Source organism: Siphateles boraxobius, unplaced genomic scaffold (assembly GCF_051911475.1).
Source record: "Siphateles boraxobius isolate OS27281-9 unplaced genomic scaffold, OSU_SipBor_1 13, whole genome shotgun sequence".
NCBI classification, from domain to species: Eukaryota; Metazoa; Chordata; class Actinopteri; order Cypriniformes; family Leuciscidae; genus Siphateles; species Siphateles boraxobius.
Window position 1 is genome coordinate 1,039,425 of NW_027508733.1, and position 17,525 is coordinate 1,056,949.

The following is a 17,525-nucleotide window of genomic DNA, read 5'->3' on the forward strand; positions in this document are numbered from 1 at the left end:
AAAAGTAACCTGCTCTGTCTAGTCTGTCGGTGTCAGTGTCCTCTTTGCTCCGCGATTTTTCTCTGCGTGAGAAAATGGATGTGTGGCGTGAGACCGTGTGAAAGTGACAATTGCGTGAGTCTCAAGCTGCTGAATGCGTGAGAGTTGGCAGCCATGCGGGGGATAAATAGTCGGCAGCGTTCCTCCTTCCGCCGTGCTTCTTTTCCATGTGAGGATTGTTTACATTAGACTAGAGTGCGCACTGCATGCACACAGTGCTTATACATGTGATGTGGGGATTGTTTACATCAAAGTGCACATGTGTTTTGCGCAGCATATACGCATTGTTTTTTTAAGCGGTTGATGGAAAATAAGCTGATGCGCGTTCTAAAAATCTAAATTCGGCTCTATTATTTTTCACGGTATTTCGAAGTCCCCGCGATAACAATATCGTGCATATTCATTACCGCGATTTATCGCATTACCGAATACCGGCACATGTCTAATTGTATAACATGCCAATATTATTGCAGAACATATTTCACTTTTCTTTTTGCAAATATGTGTTAATTTGCATTTCTGTTGCAGATCGATCAAACGGGTGTTCGTGTAGGCTGTTAATTGTAGGACTTTGTGAAGTCTTCGTGTTATTTATGAGAGTATTGCCATTTATTTTACACAACGGTCTACAGTTTCACACACTTTCACGTGTTTCTTCCATCTGCCGACGGTGTCGCCATTTCTCATTTCACCCGTTTTTGTGCGTACGCCTGGGTCAGAGCTTGCGTGAAGGACCGCACATTTTACCGTCAAGTTTGCTTTTTATAAATACCAATTATTGCGTAGAGAGCGGCGTACGCCTTCTTTTGTGCGTACGCAACGTTTATAAATGAGGCCCCTGAACCTCAACTGAACCTGCTTGACGCGCATGAACAAACATCTTGATGCGTAACACGAGAATGAACCTCATTGGTTCTTGCTGAAGCTCAAATGTACTAGTGTAATAAGAGAATTAACAGCAATACATTTTTTGTTACACATGGCTTCTCCTAATCAACAAGTCAAATCAACTTTTATTTATATAGCACAATAAAAGCAACAGTAGTTGGCCATTGTGCTGTACAATCGGATAAATATCTAAAAATAGGAAAACAAATGACAAAAAGAGTTCACATCAAAAACACCATCAGACAATTTAACATAAAAAAATCAAAGACCATTGTAAGCCTGTGAGAAGAGCTAGGTTTTTAACTTGGATTTAAAATCAGACTCGGATGTGGATACTAGTCTTAGGCATGAGGAAGATTTTTCCACAATTATGGACCATCAATAGAAAAAGCACGGTCACCCCTCGTCTTAAGTCTAGATCTCCGAACCATCTGCAATCTTTGTTGAGATTACCTTAATGGTCTAGCAGAGATATTTAATTTTAAAAGATCCGTAAGGTATTTTGGAGCTAATCCTCCGTTCAGGGTTTTTATAAATAAATAGTAGAATTTTAAAATCAAATATGTAATAAAACTTAACTTAAATTTAGCCACAATGCCCCCTTGCTTTCCTTTTCTCCTGCTGCTGCTGCTTGAAAGTTCAAGGGATAGTTCACCCAAAAATGTAAATTCTGTCAGTAATTACTCACCCTCATGTTGTTCAACCCCGTAAGACTTTCTTTCGTTCATATTCGGAACACAAATTAAAAGGGGATAAAAACCGAATAAATAGGTTGTAATGACTGAGACAATCATTTAAAAAAGTTACATTTAACAAATAAGCTTAGACCTTAAACAGACTTTCCTGCATTCATTTATAGACAAACTGATCTATAAATGAACATGCATCCCAGGACACTGTGTGAATGATTTACTGTCTTGTGTAGTGTATTTTGATACTATTATTTCGTAATATTACATAATATTATTTTATTATAGAACCAACGGTCAATGTAACCTCAATATACCAGGTTTGTAGCCTGGGAAACCCCAGACAACTTCCGGCACATTTAGATTTGCTCTGAAAGTTAGTCTGGCAAAGAGCTCATTGAAGTCCATTTCCAATCCGTCGAAATCGCGGCACCAATCAGAAACGTTGGGGCGGGCTTTACACGATGACAACAGCACAGCGACGGTGAAGCAGATTTTTTACATTTACAAAGATGGATGCCGCCTTGGAACTATGTGTGACGGTTATAGTTGCACACCGTCATTAGAACTCTATAACCGCCAAAACCATGTTATTAAAATATTTTTCTCACAAACATTTATCATAGAGAATGTTTAAATACTAATATCAGCTTACAAGGGAAACGGAGGCGGAGTTAGTGGTGCGATCGGAGGCTGCTACTGCTGGAGATGATTCGGGAGAGGTCCGTGCCCCTTTACCGATCAGAGTGCACGCTGACACGGAGTAAAGCCTTGTTTATACTCGACGCGTCCGCACGAGCGCGAAGGTGCGCGGGGCAAAAATCACGCGTTCGTTGCGCAAGACCCCATTTCCAACATGACATCATGACTTTGCGTAAACATACACGCCACTTTCAAGTCAAGTGGCGTGTTATCTATACGCATTTTGAGCTATCCGCGTGTATGTCCACGCCGAAATCTTTTGCGTGTATGTGTACGCCGTTAAATGTCCGAGCGAAACGAAGCAAAATCTATATCTACATCTGTGGAGCGATATTTTTTTTCCTAGGATGGTAGGAGAACACTCATAAATGGTATTAACCCCAGTGACGGGTAGGTTTAGGGACGGGGTTGGGGTAGGTCATATATCTATATATACATAATACAGTAATATAACGTTAAGTCAAAGGCGTTGATAAACACGCTGAAAAGCTTATGCGTGTTGATAGCACGCCACAAATGGAAATACGAATTGGCGTGTCATACATACGCCATTTCATGAGATCAGTCTGCCATTTCGCTTGCCTGTGTGCACGGGTATTATGGAACATCGAGCACGGCGCCGCATCCCAGGATGAACGACTTCAAGCCGTATCTGCCCGAGCCGTACGTCTCACACCACCGGCACCCAGTTTGCGCGTCTAAATTGCGTCTAAAGTTTTTTTTGTTAAGGTTTTGTTTACTGTGTGTGATTTATTTAATGGAAAAGCACATTCACTTCCAGTTGTCTTGCTGTTAATTTTAAATAAACATAGAGCAAGTAGCTGATCAGTGTCTGCTCGTTTATTCAAACTAAGTTGTTAACGTCGCTCTGCATACGTCGTCTTCTTCATCGCTCTGATTGGTTTTAGGTCTATCCAATTGCTCCAAGAGGCATTTAAGCTACGTCCGTTGGTGACGCCCCTTTGGAAATGATTTGTCTATGAAGCTTTGCCAGACCCTAACTCAGTTACAACTGAGAATGGTCTGGTTTTAACCAGGCTACCACGTTTGGTCTTTATTAACTCCAATCTTCGTCCCCCATTTGTTAATTTACATTATATTTTACTAACTTTTTAACGCATTAGTATTATAAGAATCTTGAAGATTCTTTCGTTAAACACCCAATCAAATTACATGTTCAAAGCCCTGCTTGAACAAAGGGTCGTAAAGAAATTTTCCCCAAAGGGAACAACGTCTTATTGGCTCACAACCATCCCGAGGGTGTGACATCTTCACGCTTTAAAAATCACAAAATCCTAATGAAGATGATGCTGAACTAGAAGTTTCCTAGCTAACTTCAAAATTGAAGTTTAATAAAATAAATTTAATATCCATCTGAGAGACTGTCAGAGCTGTAGCATTATTGTATAGCTTTTTAATGGTAATATTATGTTAGATAATTGTGGAGGTGATCAAATATTTAATAGTTCTCACTACAGAAAAATGGGATTTGTGTTCTAAAAGTAATAAATAGAAGATCGATATGCCTCGTTCATGGAAACAGATTTATATAAAATGCATTAAATGATCATAATTTCATGTAGCTGTTGTCTACTTTTACTTTACATTTCTCTTTGATTTTTTTTATGATTTAATTAAAGTGTAATTGTTTTAAACTTTCATTTCAGATGTGATACTGAAAAATGAGGAGAGTGAAGAGGAGAAACATAATCATGTCAAAACTGGAGAAAAAACTCACTCACAAACTGAAAGTATTTCTTTACTGAAAAGAAGAGACAAGAAATGTTTCACTTGTCATCAGTGTGGAAAGAGTTTCCCAAAAAAACAGAATCTCAATTTTCACATGATGATCCACACTGGAGAGAAACCGTTTTCATGTGATCAATGTGGGAAGAGTTTCACACACAAACATAATTTCAAGGTTCACGAGAGGATCCACACTGGAGAGAAACCGTTCACATGTGATCAGTGTGGGAAGAGTTTTGCACACAAACATAATTTCAAGGTTCACGAGAGGATCCACACTAGAGAGAAACTGTTCACATGTGATCAGTGTGGAAAGAGTTTTACACGCAAAAGGAATCTTAAGGTTCACATGAGGATCCACACTGGAGAGAAACCGTTCACATGTGATCAGTGTGGGAAGAGTTTTGCACATCAAGGAACCCTTAAGACACACATTCAAAGCCACACTGAAGAGAAACCATACGAATGTGATCAATGTGGCAAAACATATTTGTGGGCTTCAGCCCTAAAGAGACACCTCACAGTTCATTCACAGGAGAAACCACATTCATGTTCTTTTTGTGGAAAGAGATTTTATCATCCGCAGAATTTAAATGTTCATCAGAAAATACATACTGGTGAAGAAGTACATGTGTGCGTTGAGTGTGGAAAGTGTTTTATTACGATTACATGTTTGAAACAGCACCAGAGGATCCACACTGGAGAGAAACCTTACAAGTGTTCACACTGCGACAAGAGATTCCTTCGGTCAGAACATCTGAAAACACACGAGAGGATCCACACTGGAGAGAAACCGTATCACTGCACTGCATGTGGGAAGAGTTTCAACCAATCATCTGCTCTACGCAGTCATACAAAAAATAATCACTAAGTTGTTTATCTTCAGATCCAGCACTTTCCAGTCATAGAGACTACCTCAAGAAATACTGAATACGTAATACGCATGATTTCAGTTTTCTCCAATTCACATTTTTGTAGTTTACATTAAGATAAATGTTTATTTTTAAAACTTTTAAAAACTGCCTTTTAAGGCACCCAAAACACAGGTGTCATGCAAATGAATGGCCAAAACGCATAAGTTGTGTGTTGTGTAAACGGCCCCAAAATCTGTCATAACCGCTTAAAGGGTTAGTTCACCCAAAAATCAAGTCATTAATTACTCACCCCCATGCTGTACCAACCCCGTAAGATCTTCGTTCATCTTCGGAACACAAATGAAGATATTTTTGATTAAATCTGAGAGGTGGATCACTGCTACATAGGCTGCCTAAGGGAATGAAACTTGACGGCCCAGAAAGTCATTAAAGAACATGTTTAAATATTCCATGTGCCTACAGTGGCTCAACTATAAGTTTATCAAGCGACGAGACTACTTTTTGTGCGGGGAAAAAAACACATAAATAACGACTTTATTCGACTATTCCTTTTCTTCCTTGTGGGCCTTGAGACGAGAGTTGAAGAGATTTCCACGACGCATGCGCGAGAACTGAACAAGAAGTAGTAGAAGAAGAACGCGTCCTCTTCTCAGTTCTCGCATGACAGTTTATTCTATGACAGCTGTGTTGCGTTCAGTCCAAGATGGCGGAGCTGCAGCTGCGCACGGGCGCGTTTGTTGCAATGGAACGTTCTATTGAGTTTCGCCTCTTGTTACTAATATACTCTTTGATTTTAGTTTAAAGCGGTGTTGTTTAAACGGCCCCAAAATCTGTCCTAATCACCCTGCTGAAAAAAACAATACAAACCCTTTGAAAGAATTTGTAATGGTTATAATGGGAATTGTATTGGTTTGAATGGAAACTAAAAAGGTCTGTGTAACAAAACCAGCTCAAAAGCCAAATTAAAAAATAGCTCAAAACTACCCCAGTGACCATATAATATCAAAACTCAACTAGGGGTGTGACGATGACCGCATCACCGCAATATCGCGTTAAAGAGATGCCTACCGCGGTGTGAGGTCATCACCGCACTTTCTTTTTTTTTTTGCTGAAAGTTACAGGAGTGCATATGGTGTGTGATGTGAACTATAAACACATTAATCTTTGCTTATAATTTACTGTATTCCGCGAGTCCTATGTTCTTACATGCTGTCTAACATGCGTTTCATGAGGCACTAGCACACACACGCAAGGTCTCTCGCTCTCTCCCTCTCTGCAGTGTGTGCGCTACACGGTTTGGAGCACAGGATGTACGCGCTCTTGCTCGCGAGCTCTAGATTCTGGGAGATTTGAACTAATTTGCGGGCATCAGGGAGCCGCTATCAATATGCGGGAGTACCAAAGAGGCAGCGATCAGTGGCGAGCACTTACTGACAGCGTGACTTGTCGGTTAACCGCCAAACCGCGAGATTTGTTGGTGCTTCACCGCGGTAAGAAAAAATCCCATACCGTCACAGCCCTAAACTCAACATGTGTCAATACCATACCTAAAATACATATTTTATAGTCAATTTTATGCTTGCATATATTTAGGAAACATGCTAAGTTCACATACTTGTTTCTCTGAAAAACACTTCTACAGCCAGTTATTTTACTTAGAAAAGTGCGTTTCCAGGCTGGATGTTTTGGTCGGTGATAGTGCATGTTGCTAATGTGCTAATTCATTGTCCATTGCGCTCGTTCCTGTTGCGTGTGCTCAAACTGGCGACCCGTGTGACCGTCGAGTTTGAGGAGGCAGGAGAAACCACGATCTCCGATATATTGATTTGGACTGCAGTACCAATTCCAAACACTAGTTGCCATTCTTACAGACTGTACTTTAAACTATCATATATAATGTTGATGTATATAATGTATATCATACATAATGTATAATAATGCAATGGGGGAATATTTGTGGGTCCTGATAATAAAATAATAATAATAAAGTAATAATTAAAAACTCCTTTATTTTGACTTAAAATATCATGATAGTATCGTGAGTTTAGTATCGCAATTTGTATTTAAACATGACGTATAGTTAATTTTTAGTGGAAACCATTAGAACTTCTGTGATGGTTTCTACTGTTTGTTTTTCAGTTGGGCACAGCGAGCGACAGGACAAAGAAACATCTAAGTTTGTCACTGTGAAAAAAGTTAATCTTTAACACCAGTAGATTCAATGGTGATATTCAGATCACAACTCAAAGATGGACAATATATAAATGTTTTATTCCTGTATATCATTTTGCTTCATGATATAAATTATATCATTATGCTTTATGAGTTTCATTTTATGTTCAATTTTCTTATACTGCATATGTACCACTTGTTGTTTGTTCACACTTTTATGAAGTTACTTTTATGATTATTTTTAACTTGTTCTTGTTTTTAAAATAACATGTTATACTTATAGTGTAGTTTGAAAACGCAGATGCTTTGCTATCTTGTCAGTTGATAAGAGGTTATGCGTGTGTCGTCACCATCGGCCGGAGTGACTGCAGTTACACACACTGAGTTGTAATAAACACTGAGCGGCAGCATTTGTTTTCAGTGTGAATGCTGGGATAAAAACACTAAATGTATCTAAAACGGGAAAGAGCTTTGAGATTGACTGTACAACTAGATTCGCCAAGAAATCTGAGGTATATTTTTACAGACTGACGAAATCTACAGAACAGAGAAGCAAATGGATCCTACGATTCACAGAAACAACTGGATCCAGGCACAGAAATGTGGATTTGCTGTTATTATTTTCTGTCAATATGCTGAACTTATGGGTAAAATCATACCCTGTATATTGTATTGTTATATATTGTACACTGTAAAAAATATCTACTTGGTTCTACTTAAAATCATAAGTTAAGCAGCTGCCTCAAAATTTCAAGTAAAAACAAAATGGATTAATCAATTGTTTTAACTCATTATTTTGATTCTTGTTAAGCTGTGAATTGCCTTCTGCGAGTCAACATGACTATACAATTATTGTTGTTTCAACTTTGCTATGCAAGTTCAAAATAAAGTGAACTCATTAATGAGCATTCTGTTCACTTATCCCCACTAGTGGGTTCAACTTAGTAATTTCAGTTAAGTAATGTCTTTGAATTAGGGTATCAAGTTAAGATGATCTAAAATAATGTCTTGTTTTAACTTAATTATAAAAACATTTTTTTATTAAAACCAATGTTAAGCCAATACAAGCTATACATAAACATCTTGTTTGATCTTCATCACTACCCTCAGAAGGAACTCAAAGGAATACTTCATGGCTCGTGGATACTCAAGGTTAACGCAGTAGATGATCCCCAAAAGCATTGGAAAGCTGGATGGCACATCCTTGAAGTTGTGAAGCACAACAGTCTCCTCAACCACAACTGCCACATTGAAGACCTCACGTGGAAAGGCATCCTGGTTGTCACCTTCATAGCCTATCAACAGGCCAAGTTGCATCCCCTCCATGGCTGCAGCCAGAGTCTCACCATGGGCTTTGAAAAGCAGAAAAAAAATAGTGTGAATGTTTGGGTCAAGAAGTACATGCTTTGCAAAGCTACTTAAGTCTCAATGATTATAAACCTTGTTTTCAGTCTTCTTGGGATTTCAGTTGTGAGTGTGCACGTTTGTAGGTGCAATGTTGGAAGGTTACTGCAAGGGTGAAAACTTCAATGTCCTCTCAGATCAGGGGAAGTGTATGTTGCACTGGGTCCTCTCCCCATCAATAGCCGCGTTTCCACTGCCGGGCCAGGGCCGAGCCGTGCTAGTGCGTGCCGGGGCCAGTCGCGTTTCCACTGTCACTTCCGGGGCTTGATCGGGGCTTACTCAGGGTCAACGGCCAGGATTTCTGGCCCGTCGAATACCTTGGGCCAGAGCGGGCCAGCTCGGGCTAGAGGCGTGGGCAAGGTAAAAGGCGGAGTTTATCGGTGTTAGGGAAAGTTATGGTCTGCGGCAAAGCCGGCAAGATGCACATTTCACTGTTTTATATCGTGCAAAATAATCGCTGCTTGAAATGGAGAATCGCCTGTACTGGTCTGTCGAAGATACCAAAGCTCTTCTGAGCATTTGGGCAGAACAAAGGGTACAACGTCAATTTGACGGCGTGTGAAGAAACGAGGACGTTATAAAATACATCGTTGCTGTATTTTCTAAGCTAAGCATTCAGCGAGCAAAGCTTCAAGTTCGGGAAAAAAAAAAAAAAAGTTGCGGGCACAGTATTGTACAAGGCGATTAAAACGCACAATGGACAAAGCGGAGCTCAGAGAAGAAACTTTCCATGGTTCGACTTGATGGGCGGTGTGCTGGGTCACCGTCCCTCTGTTAGTGGCGACTCGCGAGACAAGTCGGGACACTATTGCAGCCACGACCGGTGAGTTAATATAGGCTACATGCTATCTTCCTAACTTAAAAAATAAATAAATTCATAATACCCGCTGAAATGGGTTGGGTTATATGACGTTTGATCCAGGTAGGTGTGTTAGGGGCGGGGTTAAGGGCAGCGTTGCGGGGCTACTGGCCCGGCAGTGGAAACGCAAGCCCGGTGCTTAAGGCCTGAGGCCACTGGCTCGGCTCGCTGTTAGCCCTGGCCCGACAGTGGAAACGCGGCTATTGTTCTACCCCTCCTTTCTCCTCCCCCAACATTGTTCTACTCCTCCCTCCTCCCATCATGACTATTCCACCCAACCCTCGTCCTCCCCATCACTATTCTGCCCCTCACTCCTCCCTGCATCATCACTATGTTGCTGCCAAAGGACTTTATCAACACCCATATTAGTGTATCTAATCCAATCTCTGTGTTAAAGGTTGTGTGTGTGTGTGTGTGTTGTGTGTGTGTGTGTGCGCCCCAAGTGTATATGTGGGTGGGTGCGTTCGTATATGGGCTGTTATGCATGACAGAAAAAGGTCTTACGTCACACATCCTGATGATGTCTGATGGCTCTTCTCTTAGGTAGTGTGGCTGACCCAGCAGAGCAGCAGTCCTTCTCCTTTCGTTTGTGTCTGGTGTCCAATTTTACATTCTCAGCTCATCTACTCACGTCTTTCTACAGACAGTCCAAAATCACTTGGTCGCAGCTTCGTAGACTTCCAGCAGTCTTGGTGCAAGGTCATCAAGTCCGTCGAGGATTGACTCGAGAAGGTCTGTGCTTACGACTCTTTTGAACTCTGCCCGAACCGGAGGAGACAAAAAATACAAAAAGGTTAAGAAATTAGAGAGAAGATTTTCAAAGCATAGAGACACAATTTAGTAAGCTAAGGTTGTCTGTTGTCAAAGGCTTTCATCCACTCAGTGATACTAAACACAATCCTCTCACTTATCTGTATGCACATTCACGCCACCATTTGGACTAAAAAAAAGAAATATTTCTGAACGGACCACAGTACAGTATCAGACATCTCTCTAGTACTTCCTGGAGGGAAGCTCATACATTGATATCCAGTCATTGGATTAAGTGATTAATCTTATGCTGAGTGTTGTCTATTGTTATACCTGTCTCTCACAGAACATGGCCGGCCATCTATCTATGACATCCCCAATGAGAGGTTGATCCCCTACGATCTCCTTTCTGCGCTTGGAGAACGTGGCAGACATCAGCTCATCTATCTGCTGGTGATCTGGGTCTTTTTTCAGCACTTCCACCTGAATTGGATTGCACAAGCACAAAGGACACATACCAAGACAAAATAGTAGGCTTCACAGACACAAAAGCAAAGTGTAGGTAGTTAGTGTAATATAGGCAGGTATGTATGCAGTAATATTAGACAGGTATGATTTGTATGTGTGATGTGCATGTGTGTGTATGATGTACCTCCATCATCCTCCGCTTTTCTTCCATGTCTTCATCACTCAGTCCTTCAGGGGGATCTGGACAGTAGTGGACCTCGCCCTTCTTTGACTTCTTCATATGTGGTCCCTTGGCCTCTCCTTTTCTTTTGTTGACCCTCACCTCTGGGCATCTTGTTCTTTTGAACTTTATATTCATCAAAGAATTTGGAAAAAAAAAATTGTACACAACAGTTTTCAACATTGATAATAATAATGAATGTTTCTTGAGCATCAAATCATCATATTATACTGATTTCTGAAGGATCATGTGACACTGAAGACTGGAATAATGGTGCTGAAAATTCAGCTTTGATCACAGGAATACATTACAGTTTAAAATATATTAAAATAGAAAACGTCTCGGTTACGTATGTAACCCTCGTTCCCTGAGTAGGGAACGGAGACGTTACGTCGGATGACGACGAATGGGGTTTCGCTTAGAAAGCCTATCAACTTCGAGTATTACAAAACGAGCCAATGGCAAAGAAATGCCATGGGTCTGCGGAATTTGCATAGCGTATCTCCGCCCTACTTCGTGGGTATAAAAGGAAGGCGCTCGCAACATGCAGGTATGTTTCTTCGCTGAGGAGCCAAGACTGAGCTTCCGGCGATCCCCGCGGTACAGCAGAAGTGGCAGGAAGACGTAACGTCTCTGTTCCCTACTCAGGGAACGAGGGTTACATACGTAACCGAGACGTTCCCTTTCGTTGTCACTCCGAGTTACGTCGGATGACGACAAATGGGGTTACCAGTCTAATCACGCCACCTTCTCGGCTGCTTCCAGTGCCCTGCGTAAATCTGAGATCCCTGTCGTGAGACTGGCACGGAAGAAGGACTCCTATTTAGCGCAGGAATACCAAGGAACACTGGGGAGCATATACCAAGGTTAGGGGAATATTCAATTATCGCCAACCCAGAGGGGGGGACTTAGAGAATACACATATGACCTGAAGGATGCATATGGAGAACACTGGGGTGTCCAGCCGCAGGTGGAATATTTCAACCCCAGGGGTGGCAAGGTGGCTTGCCAAGGGAAAGACACATGCTCAGAGAGGCTTACAGTGGAAATACACATGTGGGGGTCGCTCAGGGGAGGGACCATGCACACGGGAGGCACCTAGCCGACACGCAGGCAATAGACACTGGCGCCGACGTCAGGAGTGCTGGAGGAACTCAGGGCTTTCGGGAAGCTCACCTGAGGAGAATATCGCACGTATCCAGTCCGTGGAGTGGAATGGCGAGCAAGCGAAGACACCTGAGCGGGTCCAGTACTAGCTGGTTGAAGCGAGTACATGAGAGGACACAGGCTCCACTCGGAGATTGTAGAATCTGGCGAATGTGTTCGGTGTCGCCCCGCCTGCAGCTCTGCAGATGTCTGTTAGCGAGGCACCATGCGCTAAAGCCCAAGAGGACGCCACACTCCGGGTGGAGTGGGCAGTCACACCAAGGGGGCACGGTCGACCTTGCTGCTGGTAAGCCAAAGCAATGGCGTCCACTATCCAGTGAGACAACCTTTGCTTGGAGAGAGCCTTTCCCTTCAGCTTCCCACCATAACAGACAAAGAGCTGGTCTGAGGTCCTGAAACACTGCGTTTTGTCTACATAGGTGCGGAGAGCACAGTTCAGAGCACCGGGGATAAAAATGGCACGAAGCGACTTCAGATGCTTCTGACTCCATAAGAGGAGGTGGCGGGCGAGTTGCGACATACGGCGGGAGCGTAGACCACCTTGGCGGTTGATGTACGCTACAGTCGCGGTATTGTCTGATCGGACTTGTACGTGTTGATTCTTGAGCACGGCCCGTAAGCGGCACAGAGCAAGGCGTACAGCCAGCAACTCGAGGCGATTCATGTGCCAAAGGCGGCAGGGTCCTGTCCAGGAGCCTGCAGCAGCACGTCCATTGCACATGGTGCCCCAGCCCGTGGAGGAGGCATCTGTCGTTACAACAACATGCCGCGAAGCTCGTTCCAGGGGCACTCCGGCCCGTAGAAAACTGAGGTTCATCCACGGGGTGAAGGTCTGATGGCAGGTCGGAGTAACTGGTATTCGGAGGGTGCCGTGTTGCCATGCCCACCTCGGGACTCGGTCGCGAAGCCAAAGCTGAAGCGGTCTCATATGAAGCAATCTGAGCGGCGTTGCCGTGGCTGCAGATGCCATATGCCCCAGGAGCCTCTGAAATGATTTCAGTGGAACCACACTCTTGCCTTCGAACTGTCTCAGGCAAGTCAGCAGTGACTGCGCGCGCTCGCTCGTAAGCTGCGCGGACATGGCGACCGAGTCGATTTCCATACCGAGAAAAGAGATCCTCTGCACGGGGAGTTTGCTCTTCTCCCAGTTGACCCGAAGGCCCAGACGGGCTAGGTACCGGAGCACTAGATCCCTGTGTTCGCAAACCTGATCTCGAGAGTGAGCTAGGATCAGCCAGTCGTCGAGATAGTTCAGGATGCGAACCCCGTGTTCCCAAAGGGGGAACAAGGGCTGCCTCGACGACCTTCGTGAAGACGCGAGGAGACAGGGCTAACCCGAATGGGAGAACCGCGTACTGATATGCCTGCCCCTCGAAAGCAAACCGCAGGAACGGTCTGTGTCGAGGGAGAATGGAGACATGAAAGTAGGCGTCCTTCAGGTCGATCGCTGCAAACCAATCCTGGGGCCGTACACATTCGAAAATGCGCTTGGCAGTGAGCATCTTGAACGGCAGGCTGTGAAGGGAGCGGTTCAGCACGCGCCGGTCCGGGATTGGCCGTAACCCACCGGTTTTCTTCGGGACAATGAAGTACGGGCTGTAGAAGCCGGACCTCATTTCGGCTGGAGGGACAGTCTCGATCGCACCCTTCGCCAGCAGGGTAGCAACCTCCGCTCTCATGATAGGGGCCTTGCCACCGACCAAAGTGGAGCAGACTCCCCTGAAGCGGGCAGGAGACCGTGCGAACTGAATCGCGTAGCCGAGCCTGATCGTTCGGGCGACCCAGCGGGACAGGTTGGGAAGCTCTAGCCAGGCTCCCAAGAACTGTACCAGCGGGGTCATGCGAACCGGCTCGGGGGCGGCGCACCGTGTCGTCCGAGAACTCTGTGTGCTCAGGGATGAACATGTCACTTCTTTCTTTAACCACATTAGGGTGCTGCCCACCCGCGGGTGAGCAGCGGGGAGTGGAGAACAAAAGATTCGCCCCCGGCCCGCCACCGGGGGAAGGAGTGGTCCTGCTACCATCTCCTGAGAAGTGAAAGTCATCCCTGAGCAGCCCGTCTCAGGAGCGCCGCTTGGCCCGGCGTTTAGCGGGGGGCGGGGCAGGAGAGGGCTGGGGCGTCTTCTTACGGCTTCCTCCGCGACCAGGCCCGGGTGGAGGCTGCTGCTTGGGCCGGCTGGGAGGGGGGGAACCGCAGGAGGGCGCCCTCGACGGCGAACAGACTGAGTATTCTGCCCGGTCGGCTGGGTGGAGGCAGCAGCGGGCCGTCGGGGCAAAATATGCTTGATAGCCTCAGTCTGTTTCTGCGCAGTGGAGAACTGTTGGGCAAAGTCCTCCACTGCACCGCCGAAAAGGCCGGCCTGTGATATGGGGGTGTCGAGCAGACGGGACCGCTCGGCATCCCGCACATCAGCGAGGTTCAGCCAGAGATGTCTTTCCTGGACCACGCCAGGAAAGGCGGATGAGATCAACGAGCGGTCACGGGAAGACATGGGGGTCTTCCAGGACTTTGAGATCTCATCATGGACATCCGGGAAGAAAGGTATTGGGGTTTGACGCGGACGGGGGTCCGCGGCCTTACCCAAGTACCAATCATCCAACCCCGAGCGCTCGGGACAGGGTGGAGGGGACCACTCTAAACCGATGCTCGCGGCGGCGCGGGCAAGCATGGCCGTCATCTCCGGATCGGACTCGAACACAGCCGTATGCACGACGGAAGGTGGCAGCTGTGACGAGTCTTCACTTCCAGACGAATCAGACTCGCCCTGTGATGCTGCAATAGACATGGCGTCCTCCTCTGGAGCGCCAAAGGAAATCCGTGGGGCATCAGAAGATGGACCCACGGAAATCCCCTGAAGACTCGCGGGTTGCAACACTGGAGAGGGTGCGGCTGGGCACGGACGTATAGTCAGCGCTTTGTTCCAAACCGTCACCCTCAGATCACCCTGGCCACCAGCCGAAGTAGAACCTCTCGTGGAGGCGCTAGATCGGGGTGTGGATGAGGGGACCCTCACTCTTGCGAGATCACTGAGTCTTGATCGTAATGTTGGGATGGTCATGTTCCCGCAGTGAGAACATGACGCATCCACGAGCGCTGCTCTAGCGTGATCAATGCCCAAACACACTATGCAGCGCTCGTGCCCATCAAAGTCGGCTACGAGTCTACCGCAACCAGAAGTGCACGGGCGATGCATCTCTAAAAAAGATGTGCCACGTGCAAGCTCTTTTTGTGAGAGAAAAGAAAACTCTGAGAGTGTTGAAGCGCCCGGGGAGAAACACACTCACTGGCAAACCACAGCACAGATAAGCAGGAAGTGCGCACTCGCCGGGAGATCGCCGTCACACCAACACCAGAGAATCTCGCTCGTCTGTAAAGCTGACAGTTCAGAGATGGCTTGTGGAACGAAGGATTAACTTGGCTCCGAAGCGAAAACATACCTGCATGTTGCCAGCGTCTTCCTTTTATACCCACGAGGTAGGGCGGAGATACGCTATGCAAATTCCGCAGACCCATGGCATTTCTTTAACATTGGCTCGTTTTGTAATACTCGAAGTTGATAGGCTTTCTAAGCGAAACCCCAATCGTCGTCATCCGACGTAGCTCGAAAGGGAACAACGAAAGGGAACAGCTGTTTTAAATTAGAATAATATTTCACAATATTACTGTTTCTGTTTGTATTTTTAATCAAATAAATGCAGCCTTAGTGAGCAGGAGATACTTAAAGGTGCAGTGTGTGATTTTCAGCGACATCTAGCGGTTCGGTTGCGAGTTGCACTAAGGGCTCAGCCCACTCCTCACCCCTCCCTTTCGAAGAAGCTACGGTGCCTGAAACTGGACAAACGTCGTGAGTATCGTCGTCTGAGACAGCAGAGAATAGCCAGAGTAAGCCAAGAGTGTGTAACATTGTCACTGTTTCTGTACCACAGTCGATTATAAACCACATGGATAAAGTTTACAAAGCCATAGTCAGGTGAGGATCAAGGGTCTTAATATATAATATAATAATAGTAATCAGCTGATTGTCTCACAAACGTAACCAGCACATTTCCCCCCACATAGCAAACCCATAATACAGCGAGGGAGAAGAACCTCATGAAACTATATGCAACTATATATTTTTTCTAACAGGGTAGTAAAAGTTTAGCTGGCTAATATGAGCTGTTACTGTGGCTGAGCTGGTTAAAGCGTTAAGCCTTGTTTATACTGGACGCGTCGGCATGAGCCCTAAGGTGCGCGCGGTAAAAATGACGTGATTGTAACAGCGCGCGCGCCTCCGCATCCCCTAGACACCATTTACTACACACAATAGGCTTTTTTTCTCTGATTTTGGAAACTCGATCGACTTAAAATGCTTCCAAGATCGACGGGTTGGTGATTCCTGTAACTGTTTTACGGTCAATGACAAGAGTACTAATCAGCTGTCTCAAGAACGTGACCATCACATTTATCCCCACATAGCAAAGCCATAACACAGCGAGGGAGAAGAATTAAGTTACATGAAACAATCCAACTACATATTTTACACCACTGACAAGGGAAAAGTCACTACTCACGGTGTTTATGGCTAGCTTCTAGCTTTCTGCGGCTTCTCTTTCAAGGTAGTGACGAAACGCGCTCTGAAACGCTGTTTGTTCGCTGTCGGCTACGGTAGAAACATGACGTCACAATATGTCGACCTTCATAGAAGGGGATTCCCGCGCCTATGTAGATATAAATGCCTCATTTTAAGGTAATAAAAACATTACGGTTTATTAAGTAAGTTCTTTATACACCACTGAACACATAGTTATGGATGTCATATTGCATTTCTGTTAATAGATACTCAAAATTTTTACACATTGCTCCTTTAATTTAAAAACATAAAAAATCTGACTGACCCCAAACTTTTGAACGGTAACGTTAGTGTATTTGGCCTTGACATACGGTCTATCAGAAATGGTGTTTTCTACAACAGTTTACAATGAAAACTGGTATCGTCTCAGATAAAGCTTTATCAACCGTCTCTGACTGAACTAAAAGACTGAACTGCTAGCAAACGTGTTCTAGCTAACGTTAACGGTAGCTGAAATGTGCATACATAAATTGCACATATCAAAAGGTAACGATGGCTAACGTTAATCACGTTATTGGCTTCATCAACGCACATTCTTAATATCTACAAAACACGAACACTTACCAATAGCGAACTTGTTCACGCCAACCCGACTAGTTGTCTTGTTGTCTGACGGAAAAATGAGGCACCCGGCCGCTTGAAGTTTGATTGCTTGCTGGCGCGTACTTGTTCATTTCGAGGCCTGGCTTCGTCGGTGGTCCCCCGCACATGCGCAAAGAGCTGTCCTCCACTCAATCTGCAACACGCCAAAGACTTGTATCCCACTCAATTTAAAATGGCAAGTTCATTCAAGCACCTGGAATTTGTGATTCATTGAAGTAACTCCAATGTAACTTATGAACCTACATTGGAAGACTGAAAACTCAAACAATTGACTATTTTATGACTACTTATGAGTTAATGACATATATAAGTTATCATAACTTTTTGACC

At 44.7% G+C, this 17,525-nt stretch overlaps 2 protein-coding genes and 1 pseudogene across 6 annotated transcripts in view; 2 read left to right on the forward strand and 1 right to left on the reverse strand.

Moving 5' to 3' along the window:
* The window catches only part of LOC143735705 (uncharacterized), a 153,731-nt gene that overhangs the window by 40,378 nt on the left and 95,828 nt on the right, over positions 1-17,525 (forward strand). The gene's annotated exons all lie outside the window — the stretch shown is intronic.
* Positions 1-17,525, forward strand: part of LOC143735704 (uncharacterized) — a 224,720-nt pseudogene that overhangs the window by 40,357 nt on the left and 166,838 nt on the right. The gene's annotated exons all lie outside the window — the stretch shown is intronic.
* Positions 10,037-17,348, reverse strand: LOC143735718 (uncharacterized). Of its 2 annotated transcripts, none has more exons than XR_013203286.1 (4): positions 17,153-17,348; positions 10,777-10,938; positions 10,458-10,607; positions 10,037-10,130 (listed from the first exon to the last, which is right to left on the reverse strand). XR_013203286.1 is itself a non-coding variant. In XM_077225914.1 (4 exons), the coding sequence occupies exons 1-4, from the start codon at positions 16,899-16,901 to the stop codon at positions 10,115-10,117; spliced, it is 378 nt and encodes a 125-aa protein (XP_077082029.1). In that variant the 5' UTR covers positions 16,902-17,124; the 3' UTR covers positions 10,037-10,114. The 2 variants fall into 2 exon arrangements, 1 of the variants encoding a protein (XP_077082029.1); XM_077225914.1 differs by lacking the exon at positions 17,153-17,348 and adding an exon at positions 16,854-17,124 and having other exon boundaries at positions 10,037-10,132.